The 20095-nt window shown below is 55.8% G+C and overlaps 4 protein-coding genes across 4 annotated transcripts; all 4 read right to left on the reverse strand.

The window, feature by feature from the left end:
* Nucleotides 1–2860: 2860 nt before the first annotated feature.
* On the reverse strand, nt 2861–3477 carry PG986_004829 (uncharacterized protein; the record flags this gene model as incomplete). The annotated part of the gene is made up of 2 exons (XM_066841051.1): nt 2861–3046; nt 3280–3477. 2 exons carry the CDS (start codon nt 3475–3477, stop codon nt 2861–2863), a joined length of 384 nt encoding a protein of 127 aa, XP_066700913.1.
* A 1419-nt stretch (nt 3478–4896) lies between these two features.
* Nucleotides 4897–9080, reverse strand: PG986_004830 (uncharacterized protein; the record flags this gene model as incomplete). The annotated part of the gene is made up of 2 exons (XM_066841052.1): nt 4897–8053; nt 8110–9080. The coding sequence occupies 2 exons, from the start codon at nt 9078–9080 to the stop codon at nt 4897–4899; spliced, it is 4128 nt and encodes a 1375-aa protein (XP_066700914.1).
* A 2244-nt stretch (nt 9081–11324) lies between these two features.
* On the reverse strand, nt 11325–11941 carry PG986_004831 (uncharacterized protein; the record flags this gene model as incomplete). The annotated part of the gene is made up of 2 exons (XM_066841053.1): nt 11325–11510; nt 11744–11941. The coding sequence occupies 2 exons, from the start codon at nt 11939–11941 to the stop codon at nt 11325–11327; spliced, it is 384 nt and encodes a 127-aa protein (XP_066700915.1).
* Nucleotides 11942–12026: 85 nt separating this feature from the next.
* Nucleotides 12027–17543, reverse strand: PG986_004832 (uncharacterized protein; the record flags this gene model as incomplete). Its single annotated transcript, XM_066841054.1, has 4 exons — nt 12027–12185; nt 13127–13240; nt 13429–16516; nt 16582–17543. 4 exons carry the CDS (start codon nt 17541–17543, stop codon nt 12027–12029), a joined length of 4323 nt encoding a protein of 1440 aa, XP_066700916.1.
* Between the last annotated feature and the right edge of the window lie 2552 nt (nt 17544–20095).

The raw sequence follows: 20095 nt of genomic DNA on the forward strand, positions 1-20095 counted from the left end.
TAACCCTAACCCTAACCCTAACCCTAACCCTAACCCTAACCCTAACCCTAACCCTAACCCTAACCCTAACCCTAACCCTAACCCTAACCCTAACCTTATCGTTGTCGTTATTATTAATTGTCTCCGACGGACCAGCTTCGCAAAACCGACGGGTTTTACTATTTTATAAAACCTATTTCGTTTCCGACGGGCCAGCTTCGCAAACCGACGGGTTGTCGTCGTCGTTATTATCGTCTCCAACGGGCCAGCTTCGCAAACCGACGGGTTGTCGTTGTCGTTATTATTAATTGTCTCCGACGGACCAGCTTCGCAAAACCGACGGGTCCCACCACCCTATATAAAATATTTCGTCTCCGACGGGCCAGCTCCGCAAACCGACGGGTTGTCGTCGTCGTTATTATCGTCTCCAACGGGCCAGCTTCGCAAACCAACGGGTTGTCGTCGTTATCATTATCGCCTCTAACGGGTTAGCTTCGCAAAACCAACGGGTTTTACTACTTTATAAAAACTATTCTATTTCCGACGGGCCAGCTTCGTAAACTAACGGGTTATCGTTGTCGTTATTATTAATTGTCTCCGACGGACCAGCTTCGCAAAACCGACGGGTCCCACCACCCTATATAAAATATTTCGTCTCCGACGGGCCAGCTCCGCAAACCGACGGGTTGTCGTCGTCGTTATTATCGTCTCCAACGGGCCAGCTTCGCAAACCAACGGGTTGTCGTCGTTATTATCCTTTCCGACGGGCCAGCTCCGCAAATTGCAGGGCCCCACCACCCTATAAAACTACCCTAAGTAGGGCGGGGCCGCGACCGGCCAATCCGGCCGCGCTGTCCTACGTGAAGCCGTCCTACGGGAACGGGCCCGTGCGCGACGCGAACCCTACGCCAACCGGGCGGAATAGGGCCTAGGGAGTCACCGGGCTCTCCTCCTTCATTTAGAGCAACACTCCTCTCATCACCACGCATCTCCGTCTTCCTACCGTATACAGGACCTTGCGCTCGAATCGCATCGTGAACCTGTACACAGCTCTCCTGCCGAGGTAGCCTAGGTAAAGTTACAACTACCTTCGCCTTTTACATAAGCTTTATCCAATAGACTTTAAGCTTAATGGAGCCTTCGCCAAAATAATTTCATGTACCACACAAACTCATAAACTTCGGTAGGGAACTGTCGTAGCCCTCAATCCGCTTTTTACGCAATTGGCACCACGATCACCACGCCTTTTCTATCCTATTTAATACTCTACTCGCAATACCCACTGCGTTTTACATTGTTAAGAGGTAAGTTAGTTCTTATAGTTCGTTTCTATCGCCACTACCACCACGGCCAGGACCACCACGGCCAGGACCACCACGGCCAGGACCACCACGGCCACCTTAACATTTATATATCACCACACTTAGGTACCTGGATTGTAGGAATGTAATGCTGACCGAGTTTTAGATGTATTATTCAGTTTCGCAACTTTAGCCGACGTTTATTCTCTATTTATAGCTAGGACCACCACCACTAGGACCACCACGGCTAATATTAACGAGCTTACAGCCCGAGTCCGTGGAACAGACAACTCCGGACAGAATAACACCACTTATGTTTATTTAAGAATTAAATTAACACAATTAAGACCACCATAACATACTTAAACTACTATATAGCTACCCTATAGCTACACTAAAGCGATTAAGACCACCACGGCTAGGGCTATTAATCCGCTCCTTACGCAATTGGCACCACGATCACCACGCCTTTTCTGTCCTATTTAATACTCCACTCGCAATACCCATTGCGTTTTATATTATTGAGAGGTAAGTTAGTTCTCATGGTTCGTTTCCACCACCAGGACTACCACTACCAGGACCACTATAAAATACTAGAGCTACCCTGTAGCTACCCTGTAGCTACCCTGTAGCTACCCTGGAGCAACTAAAACAACCACGGCCAAGGCCACTACGGCCAAGGCCACCACGGCCAGGACCACCACGGCCAGGACTACAAAAAGGTCAACATCCACGAGCTTACAACACGAGTCCGCGGAACAGACAACTCCGGACAGAATGACACCACTCATATTTGTCTAAGAATTAAATTAACACAATTAGGACCACTATAAAATACTAAAGCTACTTTGTAGCTACCCTGTAGCTACCCTAGAGCAACTAAAACCACCACGGCCAAGACTACCACCACCAGGACCACCACCACCACGATCACCACGCCCTTTCTATCCCATTCGATACTCCACTCGTAACACCCACTGCGTTTTACATTATTGAGAGGTAAGTTAGTTCTTATAGTTCGTTTTTATCGCCACTTCTTCCCATTACCACTAATGCCCGTCTATCTACTATCCACCTTAACATCCACATATCACCACACTTAGGTACCTGGATTACAAGAATGCAATGCTAACCGAGTTTTAGATATATTATTTAGTTTCGTAACTTTAGCCGACGTTTATTCTCCATTTACAGCCAGGACCACCACGGCCAGGACCACCACGGCCAGGACCACCACGGCCAGGGCCACCAAGGCCAGGACCACCAGCACCAGGACTACAAAAGGCCAACATTAACGAGCTTACAGCCCGAGTCCGTGGAACAGACAACTCCGGACAGAATGACACCACTCATGTTTGTCTAAAAATTAAATTAACACAATTAAGACCACCATAAAAAACTAAAGCTACCCTGTAATTACCCTGTAACTACCCTGTAACTACTTTGAAATCTCCCGCACGCCGCACTACCCTTCTTTTACCGGTAAAGAGAACAAGAGTTACTCGAGTCACGAACGTCGAACGGAGCAACTCCTTTAATGTTCGCTTCCCTCATGGGATATTTGGACATAGTCGAGCTTTTTATATAGCTACCTTAAAATAATTAGGGCCACCACGGCTAAGACTACCACGGCCAGGACTACCACGACTAGGACCACCACGACCAGGACCACCACGACCAGGACCACCACGGCCAACATTAACGAGCTTACAGCCCGAGTCCGTGGAACAGACAACTCCGGACAGAATGACACCACTCATGTTTGTCTAAGAATTAAATTAACACAATTAAGACCACCATAAAAAACTAAAGCTACCCTGTAATTACCCTGTAACTACCCTGTAACTACTTTGAAATCTCCCGCACGCCGCACTACCCTTCTTTTACCGGTAAAGAGAACAAGAGTTACTCGAGTCACGAACGTCGAACGGAGCAACTCCTTTAATGCTCGCTTCCCTCATAGGATATCTAGACATAGTCGAGCTTCTTATATAGTTACCCTAAAATAATTAGGGCCACCACGGCCAAAACCACCACGGCCAGGACTACCACGACTAGGACTACCACGACTAAGACCACCACCACCAGGACCACCACCACCAGGACCACCACGGCCGAGACCACCACGGCCAACATCAACGAGCTTACAGCCCGAGTCCGTGGAACAGACAACTCCGGACAGAATGACACCACTCATGTTTATCTAAAAATGAAATTAACACAATTAGGACCACCATAAAATATTAAAGCTACCTTGTAGCTACCCTTTAGTTACCCTGTAGCTACCCTAGAGCAACTAAAACCACCACCACCAGGACCACCAGGACTAACACCACCAGGACCACCAGGACCAGGACCACCAGGACCAGGACCACCATCACCACCAGGACCAGGACCGCAAAAAGGCCAACATCAACAACATGAAAGCCGTAGATTTCACTCTCGACAACGAGTTAACAAAGTCGATACGAGAAGAATACATCGAACCGGGCTAAGATAAAAAAGAAACTCAACTAGAACCATTAAGAATAAGACCACCATAAAAGATTTAAGCTACCCTGTAGCTACCCTGTACCTACCCTGGAACAACCAGGACCACCACGGCCAGGACCACCGCGCCGTTTTAAACCCAAAGGCCGACTCAAACCCGTATTCCAAGATCCATCGTTAGAAAGGATATCGCCCTCGAGCGAACGTTAAACGGAGCAACGGCATAAAAATCGTAGATTTTATATAACTAGGACTACTAGGACCAGGACTACTATAAAATATCAGAGCTACCCTATAGCTACCCTAGAGCTACCTTGGAACAATTAGGACCACCACCACCAGGACCACCACCACCAGGACCACCACGGCCGAGACCACGACGGCTAACATCAACGAGCTTATAGCCCGAGTCCGTGGAACAGACAACTCCGGACAGAATGACACCACTTATGTTTATCTAAGAATTAAATTAACACAATTAGGACCACCATAAAATACTAAAGCTACCTTATAGCTACCCTGTAGCTACCCTGTACCTACCTTGGAGCTACCCTGTACCTACCCTGGAACAACCAGGACCAGGACCACCAGGACCACCAGGACCACCACGGCTAGGACCAGGATTAAGACCGCAAAAAAGCTAACATCAACGACATAAAAGCTCTAGATTTCGCTCTCAACAACGAGTACACAAGGTTAATACGAAAGCAATTCATCGAACCGGGCTAAGAAAAAAAATAAAACTCGAAAAATAAAGGCTAAAAACACGACAATATAATCGCTCGCCACGTCGCGAAAGCGTTCGTAGCAACTACCCCGTCTACCCGCCGCGTTCGGCAAAGCCACCCGGTATACGCTTCGTCGCTCGCGTCTATATCGAACGCTTCTCGTACCAGCCTCTGTAGCGACTGGCTCGTCCCGACGAGCATCGCTACCGGGAGCACCGTGTCGATCCACGGACACCCGCCCCCGGCCACCCCTTCGCCCTCCGCTCCTGTACACCACGCCTGCGGTAGCCCACAGCGGTAACAGCAGCTATACTCGCCGAATCGCAGCTTCTCTCGCCACGCGCTATACGCGGCCGCCGGGATCGTACGGCACGACGTAAATGCGTGCGAGATTTTTTTTAAGCTCGGCCGGCCGTCCTCGTTGTTGCCACTTTATAAAACAGACCGGGCATTTCCCTCCCCCGTACCTCGTCTAGCCAACGTTGTAATACCCGGTCGGCCTCGTACTTCTGCCGGTACCACCGCTGGAGCCGGCCCTCACTTAGACTTAGGCCCGGGCCCTGACCCGGACCCTGTCCTTGACGTTCGCAACGGTCGCACGCGTCTCCTCGAACCCCCGCGCAGTCTAGGCCCTGCCCGTCGAGAAACGTCCCCAGCCCTACCCGCCGGCAGTCAACGCTCTGTACGAACCACGTCATCGCCTGCCGGTTGAGCTGCTCGACGTCGCTGCTCTGCGGGGCTTGCCACGCCGCCCGCCCGTCCCAAACGACGACCGAATCGACCGTCTCGCCCTCCCGCCGCCCGCCCCGGCCCGTTTGCTGCGCGAAGTCGACTAGCCCGTACGGTAGCCCCGCGTGTACCACCGCCACGATCCCCTGGACGTCGACCCCCGTCCCTAGCCCTGTCGTAGCCGCGATCCAGTGGTTGTCGGCCTTCCTTTGTATCCACGCCTCGAGCCGCGCCTGCCGCGTTGCCTCGTCCACGCCGCTGTGGTAAAACGCGCAGCCGACCTTGTCCGCTAACGCCTCACACGCTTGCTGGGTTCGGCAGTATATCACCCCCTTTTCGTCGTCCCGCCAGCGGCGCTGTAGCCGGATCACGGTACGTACTACCTCGTCCTCGACCGCCGTCGGGCCCGGCGTAACCGTCGTAACGCGGTATCGGATGTTCCGCTTCGTCGTCGGCGCCCGTACGATCGCGGCCTCCTCAGCTAGCATCGCCTGCCGGAACGCGCGTTCGAGCCGCACCGGCAGCGTCGCCGTGAGCAGCACCACGGGGCAGTCGAACCGGTGGAGCTCCCGGAGCTCTTCGAGCCGCGGCCGGTACGCGGCGTCCATCAGCACGGTATGGCACTCGTCGACGAAAATACGCCGAAGCAGCCGCCTCGCGCGTAAGCTGTCCGCGTACGCGAGAAACTCGCTGCTCGTCGCGACGTCGGCGCTTACGACGACGAGCCGCGCGACCCGGGCTTGTTCGTCGCGCCCTTCGACCTCGGCCGGCTGCCAATGTAAGCAGTCTAGCCCGGCGTCCGTTGCGCGCCGCACGAGGTCGTTAATCAGCGCGGTAAACGGGACGACGACGAGACTTACCCCCGCGTGCATAGCGGGTACCGCCGGCAACAAAAATAGTACGCTCTTGCCCGCACCGGTAGGGAGCACAACGATTAACACGGCGTTTCCTTTTAGCGCTAGCACCCGACGAGCCGCGTCTTCCTGCTCCGCCGACCGCCAACGCGCCCCGTTGCCTAGTAGCGTTTTAAGCGCGCCGTCGGCTTTTTGTTGCCGCCGTTCGGCCGCGGGGTCGGGCGTAGGTTCGGACCGCTTCGCCGCCGGCGTCGTGGCCGTAATAGGATCTTCGTCCGCTTGCTCGTGCGTGCTGCGACGTCGCTTTTTCGGGGCTTCCTCGCCGTGGCCGCCGTGAGAATCGACGCCGTTCTTGCCGTGAAAATCGACGCCGTTCTTGCCGTGTTCGAGGTAGCGGTGCCAGAGCCGGCTGATTTCGCGGAAGTTCGCTACCATCTGCGGCTGGAGCTGGTTCGGGAACCGGACGTCGACGGCGTAGTGCTGCCGCGCTACCGCGCTGCCGTGCGTGGCCTGCAGATCCCATACCGATTCGAACCGCGCCCCTTTGCGTGCCTCCCCCGTGGCCGCGTCCTCGACCGTCGCCCCGTCGCCGCCCCGGTCGTCGTCGCCGGCGAGATCGACCTCGAGCTGCCGCACGACGAGCCCGCGGACCGTCCGCCCCAGCTCGATCGCCACGTGCCGGTAATCGGCCACCGACAGCTCGACCCCCACGTGCTGGCCCGTCACGCGCACGAGCTGCTTGCTGAGCTCGGCCGTCTGCCACGCCCCCACCCGCCCGTCCCTCCAGAGTAGCGGGGCGAGCGCCGGCGCCGCCCCCTGCACGCCGGTTTGCGTCTCCACGAACCGCTCGAACGGGAGCAGCCAGACGACGTACGCGACCATCATCTTGCCGAGGCGCGCCGGCAGAAACCGCGCCACCTTCCGGCCGATGCCCCGGATCGCCTTGTTCTTATCGCGGTCCGTCACGAGCATAACTTCCCCGTCGAGTACGAAGACGTTCCGGAGCAGCTGCTGCGTATCGCCGTGCCGCAGCGTCATGATCTCCGGGCCGCGGCCGGGCTGTCCGCCCCAAACGTGCGTGTTCACGAGGTGGGCGCGCCGGAAGGCCTGGAGCCGGCCGAGCCACTCCCGTACCGGTCCGTTCCGCCACCGCCGTCGCTTGCCGTCCCACAACGCCGCGCGCGCGAGCTCGGCCAGCCGCGCGTGGCCCGGCCGCAGCCAGCGGTTCGCCTCGTGCGTCGCAAACGACCGGCCGGCCCCTTCGAACATCACGGTATCGACGACGCGTGCGAGATCCAGCGAGGCCGCCAGCGCGCCCCAGCCGCCGAAGCAAAGCTCGCCCAACAGCGCCTCGGCCTCGTCGACGACGGCGCACGCCCCCTGCCGGAACGCCCCGAGCCGGATCCGCTGGCCGAAGTAGTACAAGATCTCCTTCTCCGGCCCCGTTTCCCACCGCACCGCCGACGTCCCGCCCTCCTGCCGGCGGAACCCTTTCCCGTACGCCATCCAGCGCACGATCGTGCTGACCGGCGTGTGCGAGCCGTCCGCGAGCCACGCCCGGTGCTCCTGCTTAAAGTGCTCGACGGCGTCGACGTCAACCGCCTCGGCGTCGTCCGGCTGGCCTTCGAACGCCGCCTCGAGCAGCAACACCCGCCCGCACCAGAGCAGCCCCGCGAGCTGGTTCGTGTAGTTCTTCGCCGCCCGCCACGCCCGCCGCTCGACGTCGATCCCGAGTACGGCGGCGAAGTGCAGCAGCGGGCTCTCGAAAATCCGGCCCCCGAGTTTCTGCTGAAGCGAGTAAACGCAGAACTGGAAAACGGCGCGGCCCAACAGCCCCCGCGCGTCCCGGCCTTCGCCGTCGGCGGCGTCGTCTTCCTCCTCCTTCTCCTCTTCCTCCTCGAGCGCGTCGACGACGTCGGCCAACGCGTCCCACTGCCGGTCCGCGAATCGGACCCCCGCTGCGCCTCCGCCTCTTGGCGCCCGAGCCCGTGCGCCCGCACGCAGTAGCAGAGATAACGCTGCCAGTACCCCCGGTACCGGGTCATCGTGTCGGCGTGTTCCTTCGCGCGGAACGGCCGGCCCGCCGGCTTGCTCGGGTCGATGCTCTCGAGCCAGCGAAGCGTCTCGTGCGGGACCCACGCCACCCGCTCGAGCGACCGCGCCACCTCGCCGTCGAACGCGCCCGCGAGCCGCGCCAGCCGCGCCTGCTCCGCCCGCGCGCCGCGGTCGCGTAGTTTCGCCCGAACCGCCCGCGAAACCGGGCCAGCGCTCGCCTCGTACAGCGCCACGAGGTCCTTCCCGGCTAGGTGCCGCGCCCAGCCCATCTCGCGCACCCAGACCGAGTCGCCGTCGAGTCCCGCGGGCGCTTCGGCGACACGGCGTTGCGCCGCTTCCTCGGCGGCTAGCTGCGTGCTGTACGCCGCGAGCATTTGCTCCCAGCCGTCGCCCGGTTCGCCGCTGCCTTCGCCGTCCTGTTTCTCTTCGTCGTCGTCGTCGTTATCGTCGTCGTCGTCGTCGTCGTCGGCGGCGACAATCCAATACCGCGCGTGCCGCCCCGGCGTATACGACTGCAGCGTGACCCGCGTCCAGCCGGGACTCGTACGCCCGTCCGCCGCGTCGGCGTGCGGCGCCTTTCGGGCGTGGTGCCGCATGTTGTTGTAGTTTACCGTCCGGTACGCGCACCCATCCCGCGCGCACGCGTAGCCGGCGAGCCGCGCGAGCCCTTCGACCGCCGCGCCCCCGTCCGCTGGGAGCGCGACCGTCGCGGGATCGCGCGCGCCGCCCTCGACCGACCCGCATCGCGCCAGCACCCGCTGGAGCCGCGCGCCCGTGAACCGGTGCCGGTTGCGGAAGTGCGCCGCCGCCGCGCCCACGCCCACGCCGCACAAGAGGCAGAGCACGACCCCTCGGGGCCGGTCGAAGGCGACCGCCGCCTGCGCGCCGTCGTCGTCGTCGTCGTCGTCGTCGTCGTTACTGTTGTCTCCATTCGGGGTCGCCATGTCGTTTTTTTCTTTTTTTTTTTTTCTGGCTTTGTTCTTGTTGTCGTTGTTTTGTTTTTGTTTTTTGTTTTTTTTTCTTTCCCAATGAACCAAGCCGAAGAAAAAGAACCACACCAGCTCGACCACGCCGCCCCAACCCCAACCCCACGTGGGCCCCCGGGCGTGCGTGCGCGCGCCAATCGACGCGCGCCGTCCTACGTGAAGCCGTCCTACGGGAACGGGCCCGTGCGCGACGCTTACCCTACGCCAAATGGGCATACGTTCACGAAGAACGGCCGGTGGAATAGGGCCTAGGGCCTAGGGCCTAGGGAGTCACCGGGCTCTCCTCCTTCATTTAGAGCAACACTCCTCTCATCACCACGCATCTCCGTCTTCCTACCGTATACAGGACCTTGCGCTCGAATCGCATCGTGAACCCGTACACAGCTCTCCTGCCGAGGTAGCCTAGGTAAAGTTACAACTACCTTCGCCTTTTACATAAGCTTTATCCAATAGACTTTAAGCTTAATGGAGCCTTCGCCAAAATAATTTCATGTACCACACAAACTCATAAACTTCGGTAGGGAACTGTCGTAGCCCTCAATCCGCTTTTTACGCAATTGGCACCACGATCACCACGCCTTTTCTATCCTATTTAATACTCTACTCGCAATACCCACTGCGTTTTACATTGTTAAGAGGTAAGTTAGTTCTTATAGTTCGTTTCTATCGCCACTACCACCACGGCCAGGACCACCACGGCCAGGACCACCACGGCCACCTTAACATTTATATATCACCACACTTAGGTACCTGGATTGTAGGAATGTAATGCTGACCGAGTTTTAGATGTATTATTCAGTTTCGCAACTTTAGCCGACGTTTATTCTCTATTTATAGCTAGGACCACCACCACTAGGACCACCACGGCTAATATTAACGAGCTTACAGCCCGAGTCCGTGGAACAGACAACTCCGGACAGAATAACACCACTTATGTTTATTTAAGAATTAAATTAACACAATTAAGACCACCATAACATACTTAAACTACTATATAGCTACCCTATAGCTACACTAAAGCGATTAAGACCACCACGGCTAGGGCTATTAATCCGCTCCTTACGCAATTGGCACCACGATCACCACGCCTTTTCTGTCCTATTTAATACTCCACTCGCAATACCCATTGCGTTTTATATTATTGAGAGGTAAGTTAGTTCTCATGGTTCGTTTCCACCACCAGGACTACCACTACCAGGACCACTATAAAATACTAGAGCTACCCTGTAGCTACCCTGTAGCTACCCTGTAGCTACCCTGGAGCAACTAAAACAACCACGGCCAAGGCCACTACGGCCAAGGCCACCACGGCCAGGACCACCACGGCCAGGACTACAAAAAAGGTCAACATCCACGAGCTTACAACACGAGTCCGCGGAACAGACAACTCCGGACAGAATGACACCACTCATATTTGTCTAAGAATTAAATTAACACAATTAGGACCACTATAAAATACTAAAGCTACTTTGTAGCTACCCTGTAGCTACCCTAGAGCAACTAAAACCACCACGGCCAAGACTACCACCACCAGGACCACCACCACCACGATCACCACGCCCTTTCTATCCCATTCGATACTCCACTCGTAACACCCACTGCGTTTTACATTATTGAGAGGTAAGTTAGTTCTTATAGTTCGTTTTTATCGCCACTTCTTCCCATTACCACTAATGCCCGTCTATCTACTATCCACCTTAACATCCACATATCACCACACTTAGGTACCTGGATTACAAGAATGCAATGCTAACCGAGTTTTAGATATATTATTTAGTTTCGTAACTTTAGCCGACGTTTATTCTCCATTTACAGCCAGGACCACCACGGCCAGGACCACCACGGCCAGGACCACCACGGCCAGGGCCACCAAGGCCAGGACCACCAGCACCAGGACTACAAAAAGGCCAACATTAACGAGCTTACAGCCCGAGTCCGTGGAACAGACAACTCCGGACAGAATGACACCACTCATGTTTGTCTAAAAATTAAATTAACACAATTAAGACCACCATAAAAAACTAAAGCTACCCTGTAATTACCCTGTAACTACCCTGTAACTACTTTGAAATCTCCCGCACGCCGCACTACCCTTCTTTTACCGGTAAAGAGAACAAGAGTTACTCGAGTCACGAACGTCGAACGGAGCAACTCCTTTAATGTTCGCTTCCCTCATGGGATATTTGGACATAGTCGAGCTTTTTATATAGCTACCTTAAAATAATTAGGGCCACCACGGCTAAGACTACCACGGCCAGGACTACCACGACTAGGACCACCACGACCAGGACCACCACGACCAGGACCACCACGGCCAACATTAACGAGCTTACAGCCCGAGTCCGTGGAACAGACAACTCCGGACAGAATGACACCACTCATGTTTGTCTAAGAATTAAATTAACACAATTAAGACCACCATAAAAAACTAAAGCTACCCTGTAATTACCCTGTAACTACCCTGTAACTACTTTGAAATCTCCCGCACGCCGCACTACCCTTCTTTTACCGGTAAAGAGAACAAGAGTTACTCGAGTCACGAACGTCGAACGGAGCAACTCCTTTAATGCTCGCTTCCCTCATAGGATATCTAGACATAGTCGAGCTTCTTATATAGTTACCCTAAAATAATTAGGGCCACCACGGCCAAAACCACCACGGCCAGGACTACCACGACTAGGACTACCACGACTAAGACCACCACCACCAGGACCACCACCACCAGGACCACCACGGCCGAGACCACCACGGCCAACATCAACGAGCTTACAGCCCGAGTCCGTGGAACAGACAACTCCGGACAGAATGACACCACTCATGTTTATCTAAAAATGAAATTAACACAATTAGGACCACCATAAAATATTAAAGCTACCTTGTAGCTACCCTTTAGTTACCCTGTAGCTACCCTAGAGCAACTAAAACCACCACCACCAGGACCACCAGGACTAACACCACCAGGACCACCAGGACCAGGACCACCAGGACCAGGACCACCATCACCACCAGGACCAGGACCGCAAAAAGGCCAACATCAACAACATGAAAGCCGTAGATTTCACTCTCGACAACGAGTTAACAAAGTCGATACGAGAAGAATACATCGAACCGGGCTAAGATAAAAAGAAACTCAACTAGAACCATTAAGAATAAGACCACCATAAAAGATTTAAGCTACCCTGTAGCTACCCTGTACCTACCCTGGAACAACCAGGACCACCACGGCCAGGACCACCGCGCCGTTTTAAACCCAAAGGCCGACTCAAACCCGTATTCCAAGATCCATCGTTAGAAAGGATATCGCCCTCGAGCGAACGTTAAACGGAGCAACGGCATAAAAATCGTAGATTTTATATAACTAGGACTACTAGGACCAGGACTACTATAAAATATCAGAGCTACCCTATAGCTACCCTAGAGCTACCTTGGAACAATTAGGACCACCACCACCAGGACCACCACCACCAGGACCACCACGGCCGAGACCACGACGGCTAACATCAACGAGCTTATAGCCCGAGTCCGTGGAACAGACAACTCCGGACAGAATGACACCACTTATGTTTATCTAAGAATTAAATTAACACAATTAGGACCACCATAAAATACTAAAGCTACCTTATAGCTACCCTGTAGCTACCCTGTACCTACCTTGGAGCTACCCTGTACCTACCCTGGAACAACCAGGACCAGGACCACCAGGACCACCAGGACCACCACGGCTAGGACCAGGATTAAGACCGCAAAAAAGCTAACATCAACGACATAAAAGCTCTAGATTTCGCTCTCAACAACGAGTACACAAGGTTAATACGAAAGCAATTCATCGAACCGGGCTAAGAAAAAAAATAAAACTCGAAAAATAAAGGCTAAAAACACGACAATATAATCGCTCGCCACGTCGCGAAAGCGTTCGTAGCAACTACCCCGTCTACCCGCCGCGTTCGGCAAAGCCACCCGGTATACGCTTCGTCGCTCGCGTCTATATCGAACGCTTCTCGTACCAGCCTCTGTAGCGACTGGCTCGTCCCGACGAGCATCGCTACCGGGAGCACCGTGTCGATCCACGGACACCCGCCCCCGGCCACCCCTTCGCCCTCCGCTCCTGTACACCACGCCTGCGGTAGCCCACAGCGGTAACAGCAGCTATACTCGCCGAATCGCAGCTTCTCTCGCCACGCGCTATACGCGGCCGCCGGGATCGTACGGCACGACGTAAATGCGTGCGAGATTTTTTTTTAAGCTCGGCCGGCCGTCCTCGTTGTTGCCACTTTATAAAACAGACCGGGCATTTCCCTCCCCGTACCTCGTCTAGCCAACGTTGTAATACCCGGTCGGCCTCGTACTTCTGCCGGTACCACCGCTGGAGCCGGCCCTCACTTAGACTTAGGCCCGGGCCCTGACCCGGACCCTGTCCTTGACGTTCGCAACGGTCGCACGCGTCTCCTCGAACCCCCGCGCAGTCTAGGCCCTGCCCGTCGAGAAACGTCCCCAGCCCTACCCGCCGGCAGTCAACGCTCTGTACGAACCACGTCATCGCCTGCCGGTTGAGCTGCTCGACGTCGCTGCTCTGCGGGGCTTGCCACGCCGCCCGCCCGTCCCAAACGACGACCGAATCGACCGTCTCGCCCTCCCGCCGCCCGCCCCGGCCCGTTTGCTGCGCGAAGTCGACTAGCCCGTACGGTAGCCCCGCGTGTACCACCGCCACGATCCCCTGGACGTCGACCCCCGTCCCTAGCCCTGTCGTAGCCGCGATCCAGTGGTTGTCGGCCTTCCTTTGTATCCACGCCTCGAGCCGCGCCTGCCGCGTTGCCTCGTCCACGCCGCTGTGGTAAAACGCGCAGCCGACCTTGTCCGCTAACGCCTCACACGCTTGCTGGGTTCGGCAGTATATCACCCCCTTTTCGTCGTCCCGCCAGCGGCGCTGTAGCCGGATCACGGTACGTACTACCTCGTCCTCGACCGCCGTCGGGCCCGGCGTAACCGTCGTAACGCGGTATCGGATGTTCCGCTTCGTCGTCGGCGCCCGTACGATCGCGGCCTCCTCAGCTAGCATCGCCTGCCGGAACGCGCGTTCGAGCCGCACCGGCAGCGTCGCCGTGAGCAGCACCACGGGGCAGTCGAACCGGTGGAGCTCCCGGAGCTCTTCGAGCCGCGGCCGGTACGCGGCGTCCATCAGCACGGTATGGCACTCGTCGACGAAAATACGCCGAAGCAGCCGCCTCGCGCGTAAGCTGTCCGCGTACGCGAGAAACTCGCTGCTCGTCGCGACGTCGGCGCTTACGACGACGAGCCGCGCGACCCGGGCTTGTTCGTCGCGCCCTTCGACCTCGGCCGGCTGCCAATGTAAGCAGTCTAGCCCGGCGTCCGTTGCGCGCCGCACGAGGTCGTTAATCAGCGCGGTAAACGGGACGACGACGAGACTTACCCCCGCGTGCATAGCGGGTACCGCCGGCAACAAAAATAGTACGCTCTTGCCCGCACCGGTAGGGAGCACAACGATTAACACGGCGTTTCCTTTTAGCGCTAGCACCCGACGAGCCGCGTCTTCCTGCTCCGCCGACCGCCAACGCGCCCCGTTGCCTAGTAGCGTTTTAAGCGCGCCGTCGGCTTTTTGTTGCCGCCGTTCGGCCGCGGGGTCGGGCGTAGGTTCGGACCGCTTCGCCGCCGGCGTCGTGGCCGTAATAGGATCTTCGTCCGCTTGCTCGTGCGTGCTGCGACGTCGCTTTTTCGGGGCTTCCTCGCCGTGGCCGCCGTGAGAATCGACGCCGTTCTTGCCGTGAAAATCGACGCCGTTCTTGCCGTGTTCGAGGTAGCGGTGCCAGAGCCGGCTGATTTCGCGGAAGTTCGCTACCATCTGCGGCTGGAGCTGGTTCGGGAACCGGACGTCGACGGCGTAGTGCTGCCGCGCTACCGCGCTGCCGTGCGTGGCCTGCAGATCCCATACCGATTCGAACCGCGCCCCTTTGCGTGCCTCCCCCGTGGCCGCGTCCTCGACCGTCGCCCCGTCGCCGCCCCGGTCGTCGTCGCCGGCGAGATCGACCTCGAGCTGCCGCACGACGAGCCCGCGGACCGTCCGCCCCAGCTCGATCGCCACGTGCCGGTAATCGGCCACCGACAGCTCGACCCCCACGTGCTGGCCCGTCACGCGCACGAGCTGCTTGCTGAGCTCGGCCGTCTGCCACGCCCCCACCCGCCCGTCCCTCCAGAGTAGCGGGGCGAGCGCCGGCGCCGCCCCCTGCACGCCGGTTTGCGTCTCCACGAACCGCTCGAACGGGAGCAGCCAGACGACGTACGCGACCATCATCTTGCCGAGGCGCGCCGGCAGAAACCGCGCCACCTTCCGGCCGATGCCCCGGATCGCCTTGTTCTTATCGCGGTCCGTCACGAGCATAACTTCCCCGTCGAGTACGAAGACGTTCCGGAGCAGCTGCTGCGTATCGCCGTGCCGCAGCGTCATGATCTCCGGGCCGCGGCCGGGCTGTCCGCCCCAAACGTGCGTGTTCACGAGGTGGGCGCGCCGGAAGGCCTGGAGCCGGCCGAGCCACTCCCGTACCGGTCCGTTCCGCCACCGCCGTCGCTTGCCGTCCCACAACGCCGCGCGCGCGAGCTCGGCCAGCCGCGCGTGGCCCGGCCGCAGCCAGCGGTTCGCCTCGTGCGTCGCAAACGACCGGCCGGCCCCTTCGAACATCACGGTATCGACGACGCGTGCGAGATCCAGCGAGGCCGCCAGCGCGCCCCAGCCGCCGAAGCAAAGCTCGCCCAACAGCGCCTCGGCCTCGTCGACGACGGCGCACGCCCCCTGCCGGAACGCCCCGAGCCGGATCCGCTGGCCGAAGTAGTACAAGATCTCCTTCTCCGGCCCCGTTTCCCACCGCACCGCCGACGTCCCGCCCTCCTGCCGGCGGAACCCTTTCCCGTACGCCATCCAGCGCACGATCGTGCTGACCGGCGTGTGCGAGCCGTCCGCGAGCCACGCCCGGTGCTCCTGCTTAAAGTGCTCGACGGCGTCGACGTCAACCGCCTCGGCGTCGTCCGGCTGGCCTTCGAACGCCGCCTCGAGCAGCAACACCCGCCCGCACCAGAGCAGCCCCGCGAGCTGGTTCGTGTAGTTCTTCGCCGCCCGCCACGCCCGCCGCTCGACGTCGATCCCGAGTACGGCGGCGAAGTGCAGCAGCGGGCTCTCGAAAATCCGGCCCCCGAGTTTCTGCTGAAGCGAGTAAACGCAGAACTGGAAAACGGCGCGGCCCAACAGCCCCCGCGCGTCCCGGCCTTCGCCGTCGGCGGCGTCGTCTTCCTCCTCCTTCTCCTCTTCCTCCTCGAGCGCGTCGACGACGTCGGCCAACGCGTCCCACTGCCGGTCCGCGAATCGGACCCCCGCTGCGCCTCCGCCTCTTGGCGCCCGAGCCCGTGCGCCCGCACGCAGTAGCAGAGATAACGCTGCCAGTACCCCCGGTACCGGGTCATCGTGTCGGCGTGTTCCTTCGCGCGGAACGGCCGGCCCGCCGGCTTGCTCGGGTCGATGCTCTCGAGCCAGCGAAGCGTCTCGTGCGGGACCCACGCCACCCGCTCGAGCGACCGCGCCACCTCGCCGTCGAACGCGCCCGCGAGCCGCGCCAGCCGCGCCTGCTCCGCCCGCGCGCCGCGGTCGCGTAGTTTCGCCCGAACCGCCCGCGAAACCGGGCCAGCGCTCGCCTCGTACAGCGCCACGAGGTCCTTCCCGGCTAGGTGCCGCGCCCAGCCCATCTCGCGCACCCAGACCGAGTCGCCGTCGAGTCCCGCGGGCGCTTCGGCGACACGGCGTTGCGCCGCTTCCTCGGCGGCTAGCTGCGTGCTGTACGCCGCGAGCATTTGCTCCCAGCCGTCGCCCGGTTCGCCGCTGCCTTCGCCGTCCTGTTTCTCTTCGTCGTCGTCGTCGTTATCGTCGTCGTCGTCGTCGTCGTCGGCGGCGACAATCCAATACCGCGCGTGCCGCCCCGGCGTATACGACTGCAGCGTGACCCGCGTCCAGCCGGGACTCGTACGCCCGTCCGCCGCGTCGGCGTGCGGCGCCTTTCGGGCGTGGTGCCGCATGTTGTTGTAGTTTACCGTCCGGTACGCGCACCCATCCCGCGCGCACGCGTAGCCGGCGAGCCGCGCGAGCCCTTCGACCGCCGCGCCCCCGTCCGCTGGGAGCGCGACCGTCGCGGGATCGCGCGCGCCGCCCTCGACCGACCCGCATCGCGCCAGCACCCGCTGGAGCCGCGCGCCCGTGAACCGGTGCCGGTTGCGGAAGTGCGCCGCCGCCGCGCCCACGCCCACGCCGCACAAGAGGCAGAGCACGACCCCTCGGGGCCGGTCGAAGGCGACCGCCGCCTGCGCGCCGTCGTCGTCGTCGTCGTCGTCGTCGTCGTTACTGTTGTCTCCATTCGGGGTCGCCATGTCGTTTTTTTTTTTTTTTTTTTTTTCTGGCTTTGTTCTTGTTGTCGTTGTTTTGTTTTTGTTTTTTGTTTTTTTTTTTCTTTCCCAATGAACCAAGCCGAAGAAAAAGAACCACACCAGCTCGACCACGCCGCCCCAACCCCAACCCCACGTGGGCCCCCGGGGGCGTGCGCGCGCGCCAATCGACGCGCGCCGTCCTACGTGAAGCCGTCCTACGGGAACGGGCCCGTGCGCGACGCTTACCCTACGCCAAATGGGCATACGTTCACGAAGAACGGCCGGTGGAATAGGGCCTAGGGCCTAGGAATAAAACGCTAGTAATATAAACGATAAGTTTTTACCGCCGCTTATGCCGGTAACTTAAACGATTAAGTGTTATCCCGATAAAATAATTATAATTACTTCGCGTTAATAGCCTCGAAATACGGCCTTAAACCTTAACATTTATTATAACTACCCGTCGACGTCGGCTTACCGTAATCGCTTAAACCGATACTCCCGCGCACCGTCCGCTAAATATTATTATAATTTTTATTTACGAAATAAGCGTTATTTTTAACCTCGGGTAAACCTTAAAAAACCGTGCTACCGTACGTTAACGCTTCGGAATTTTTTTCGCCGCGTCGTTGTTTTATATTAATTACGGTTTAATAATAACCCGTAAACTATACCCGTAACGTAGTTATTATAGCCGGCTTATAAATTTATAATATCCTTATCGTTATTATCGAAACCGTTCGATTTATCGCCGTTTTTATAACGAAAATATATAATACCGGTTAAGTTTCGGAAATATTACCGTTTAATAATAATAACGATATATCGTTATACTACTACGTAAATACTATATTTTAATAATTACTCGTTATACGTTTATATATACCGCCGTATTTTATTATCGTTTTATACCGTTTCGCTGCTCGTCGGCGCGCTATTAAATATTTCGATTAATTCCGCCTCGAAATTCTCGTTAACGTCGAGCGAAATATTTCGTTATTACGTTATATTAAGCGTTAATACTTTATATTAGTATACTATTTAATTCGCTTAGAAATATAAATTAATTTAGTTAGCTTTATTAATAAAGCCCTAGGCTTACTATTAAAACGGTAGTACGAACTATAAATATTACACGATTAATTTACCGACGTCGTAGGGTAAATACCGATAAATTACTTTAATTTACCTCGATAACCGGAAGTTTTTATAGTACGCCGTAACGAAATTTATAAGCTCGTTATAAATAAATATATTCCGAACGCCGCCGTTCACCGTATTATAAAACCGGATACCGTTAATTTCGAGCGTCCGCGCCGGTTAACCGCTTATAAAGTATATAAAAAACTAAAACTAAACCCGGAGCTCGTTAATAATCCGCTAATACCGTTTTATTTTCGCCGCTCGGAACGATCGCCGTTTTTAATTTATTTACTTTTTTTATAGCGATAAATTACCGGCGATTTTATTTATTAACCACGTATTACCGTTAACGAGTTACGCCGTCCGCTTATTCGTTAAAAACGAATACTTAATCCGCGCCTCGTTATAATTATTTTTTAACCGGGCTTAATTAATAAAGGGAAACTTCGTATACTTCTCGTCGGGTATAAACAATAGCACCGTTATTATTTACCGCGCTTCGCTTATTATTATATAAAATATATCGTAAAGCTCGCTTATTATAAACTATACGCCGCCGAACTTAATTTAGTTCCTTTTTTATACGACTCGACCTTCGGCTATATAATTCGCTTATAACGTTATACTGTATATTTTAGTTGAATAAATCCACTTTATAAGGGTATTCGGGGTTTTATTAAACGATATTACTATAAACCGTATTATTTTATTCCGTACACACTAAACTAGCCTTTACGTTTTTTTTAAATATTATCTTCGTTAACGTCTTATTAACGTAACGCTTTTTATTTCGCTTCGTTTTTTAAACCGTTTATTATATAACGAGAAACCGAAATACTTTTTATAATCGCCGAAAATTTAAACGTGTATAACTACGCCGGAAATTACTCGCCCGCGAGGTTAATTTCGAATACTACGAGTTTATTAAATAAAACGCTATTATATTTTAACTTACGGATACGCTAATCGACTATCTCTATTAAAAAGTTTATATACGCTCGATTTAATAATACCCGGTCGGCCTTATTATCGCGTTCTTTTTAATATTATAACGTCGCCGTTTTTTTTATTTCGTTATACTGTAATCTTTATGCTTTAATAAGCCGGTACGGCGGTTAATTATAGTCCTTTTATTATTATATACGCACCGCGAAGTATATAATACGGATAACGGTGTTTATATATTAAGCTTATAAATCCGGCTTTATTCGGTTTACGAACGGCTTTTTTTATTCCTCCGCGGCTTTTTTCTAGCGAATTTTTATAAATACCGTTAACCCCGACCGGCTACGATTAACTTAATTCCGGGTATTAATAACGGCCCGCCGGATATTATCGTATATTCGTTATAAAATAAATTCGGCTTTACTAACAAGCTTAATAAACATAAACAGTTTCGGCCGTAATAAGCT

The sequence above is a fragment of the Apiospora aurea genome (assembly GCF_038362705.1).
Source record: "Apiospora aurea strain CBS 24483 chromosome Unknown utg000004l_segment0_segment0, whole genome shotgun sequence".
NCBI lineage: Eukaryota > Fungi > Ascomycota > Sordariomycetes > Amphisphaeriales > Apiosporaceae > Apiospora > Apiospora aurea.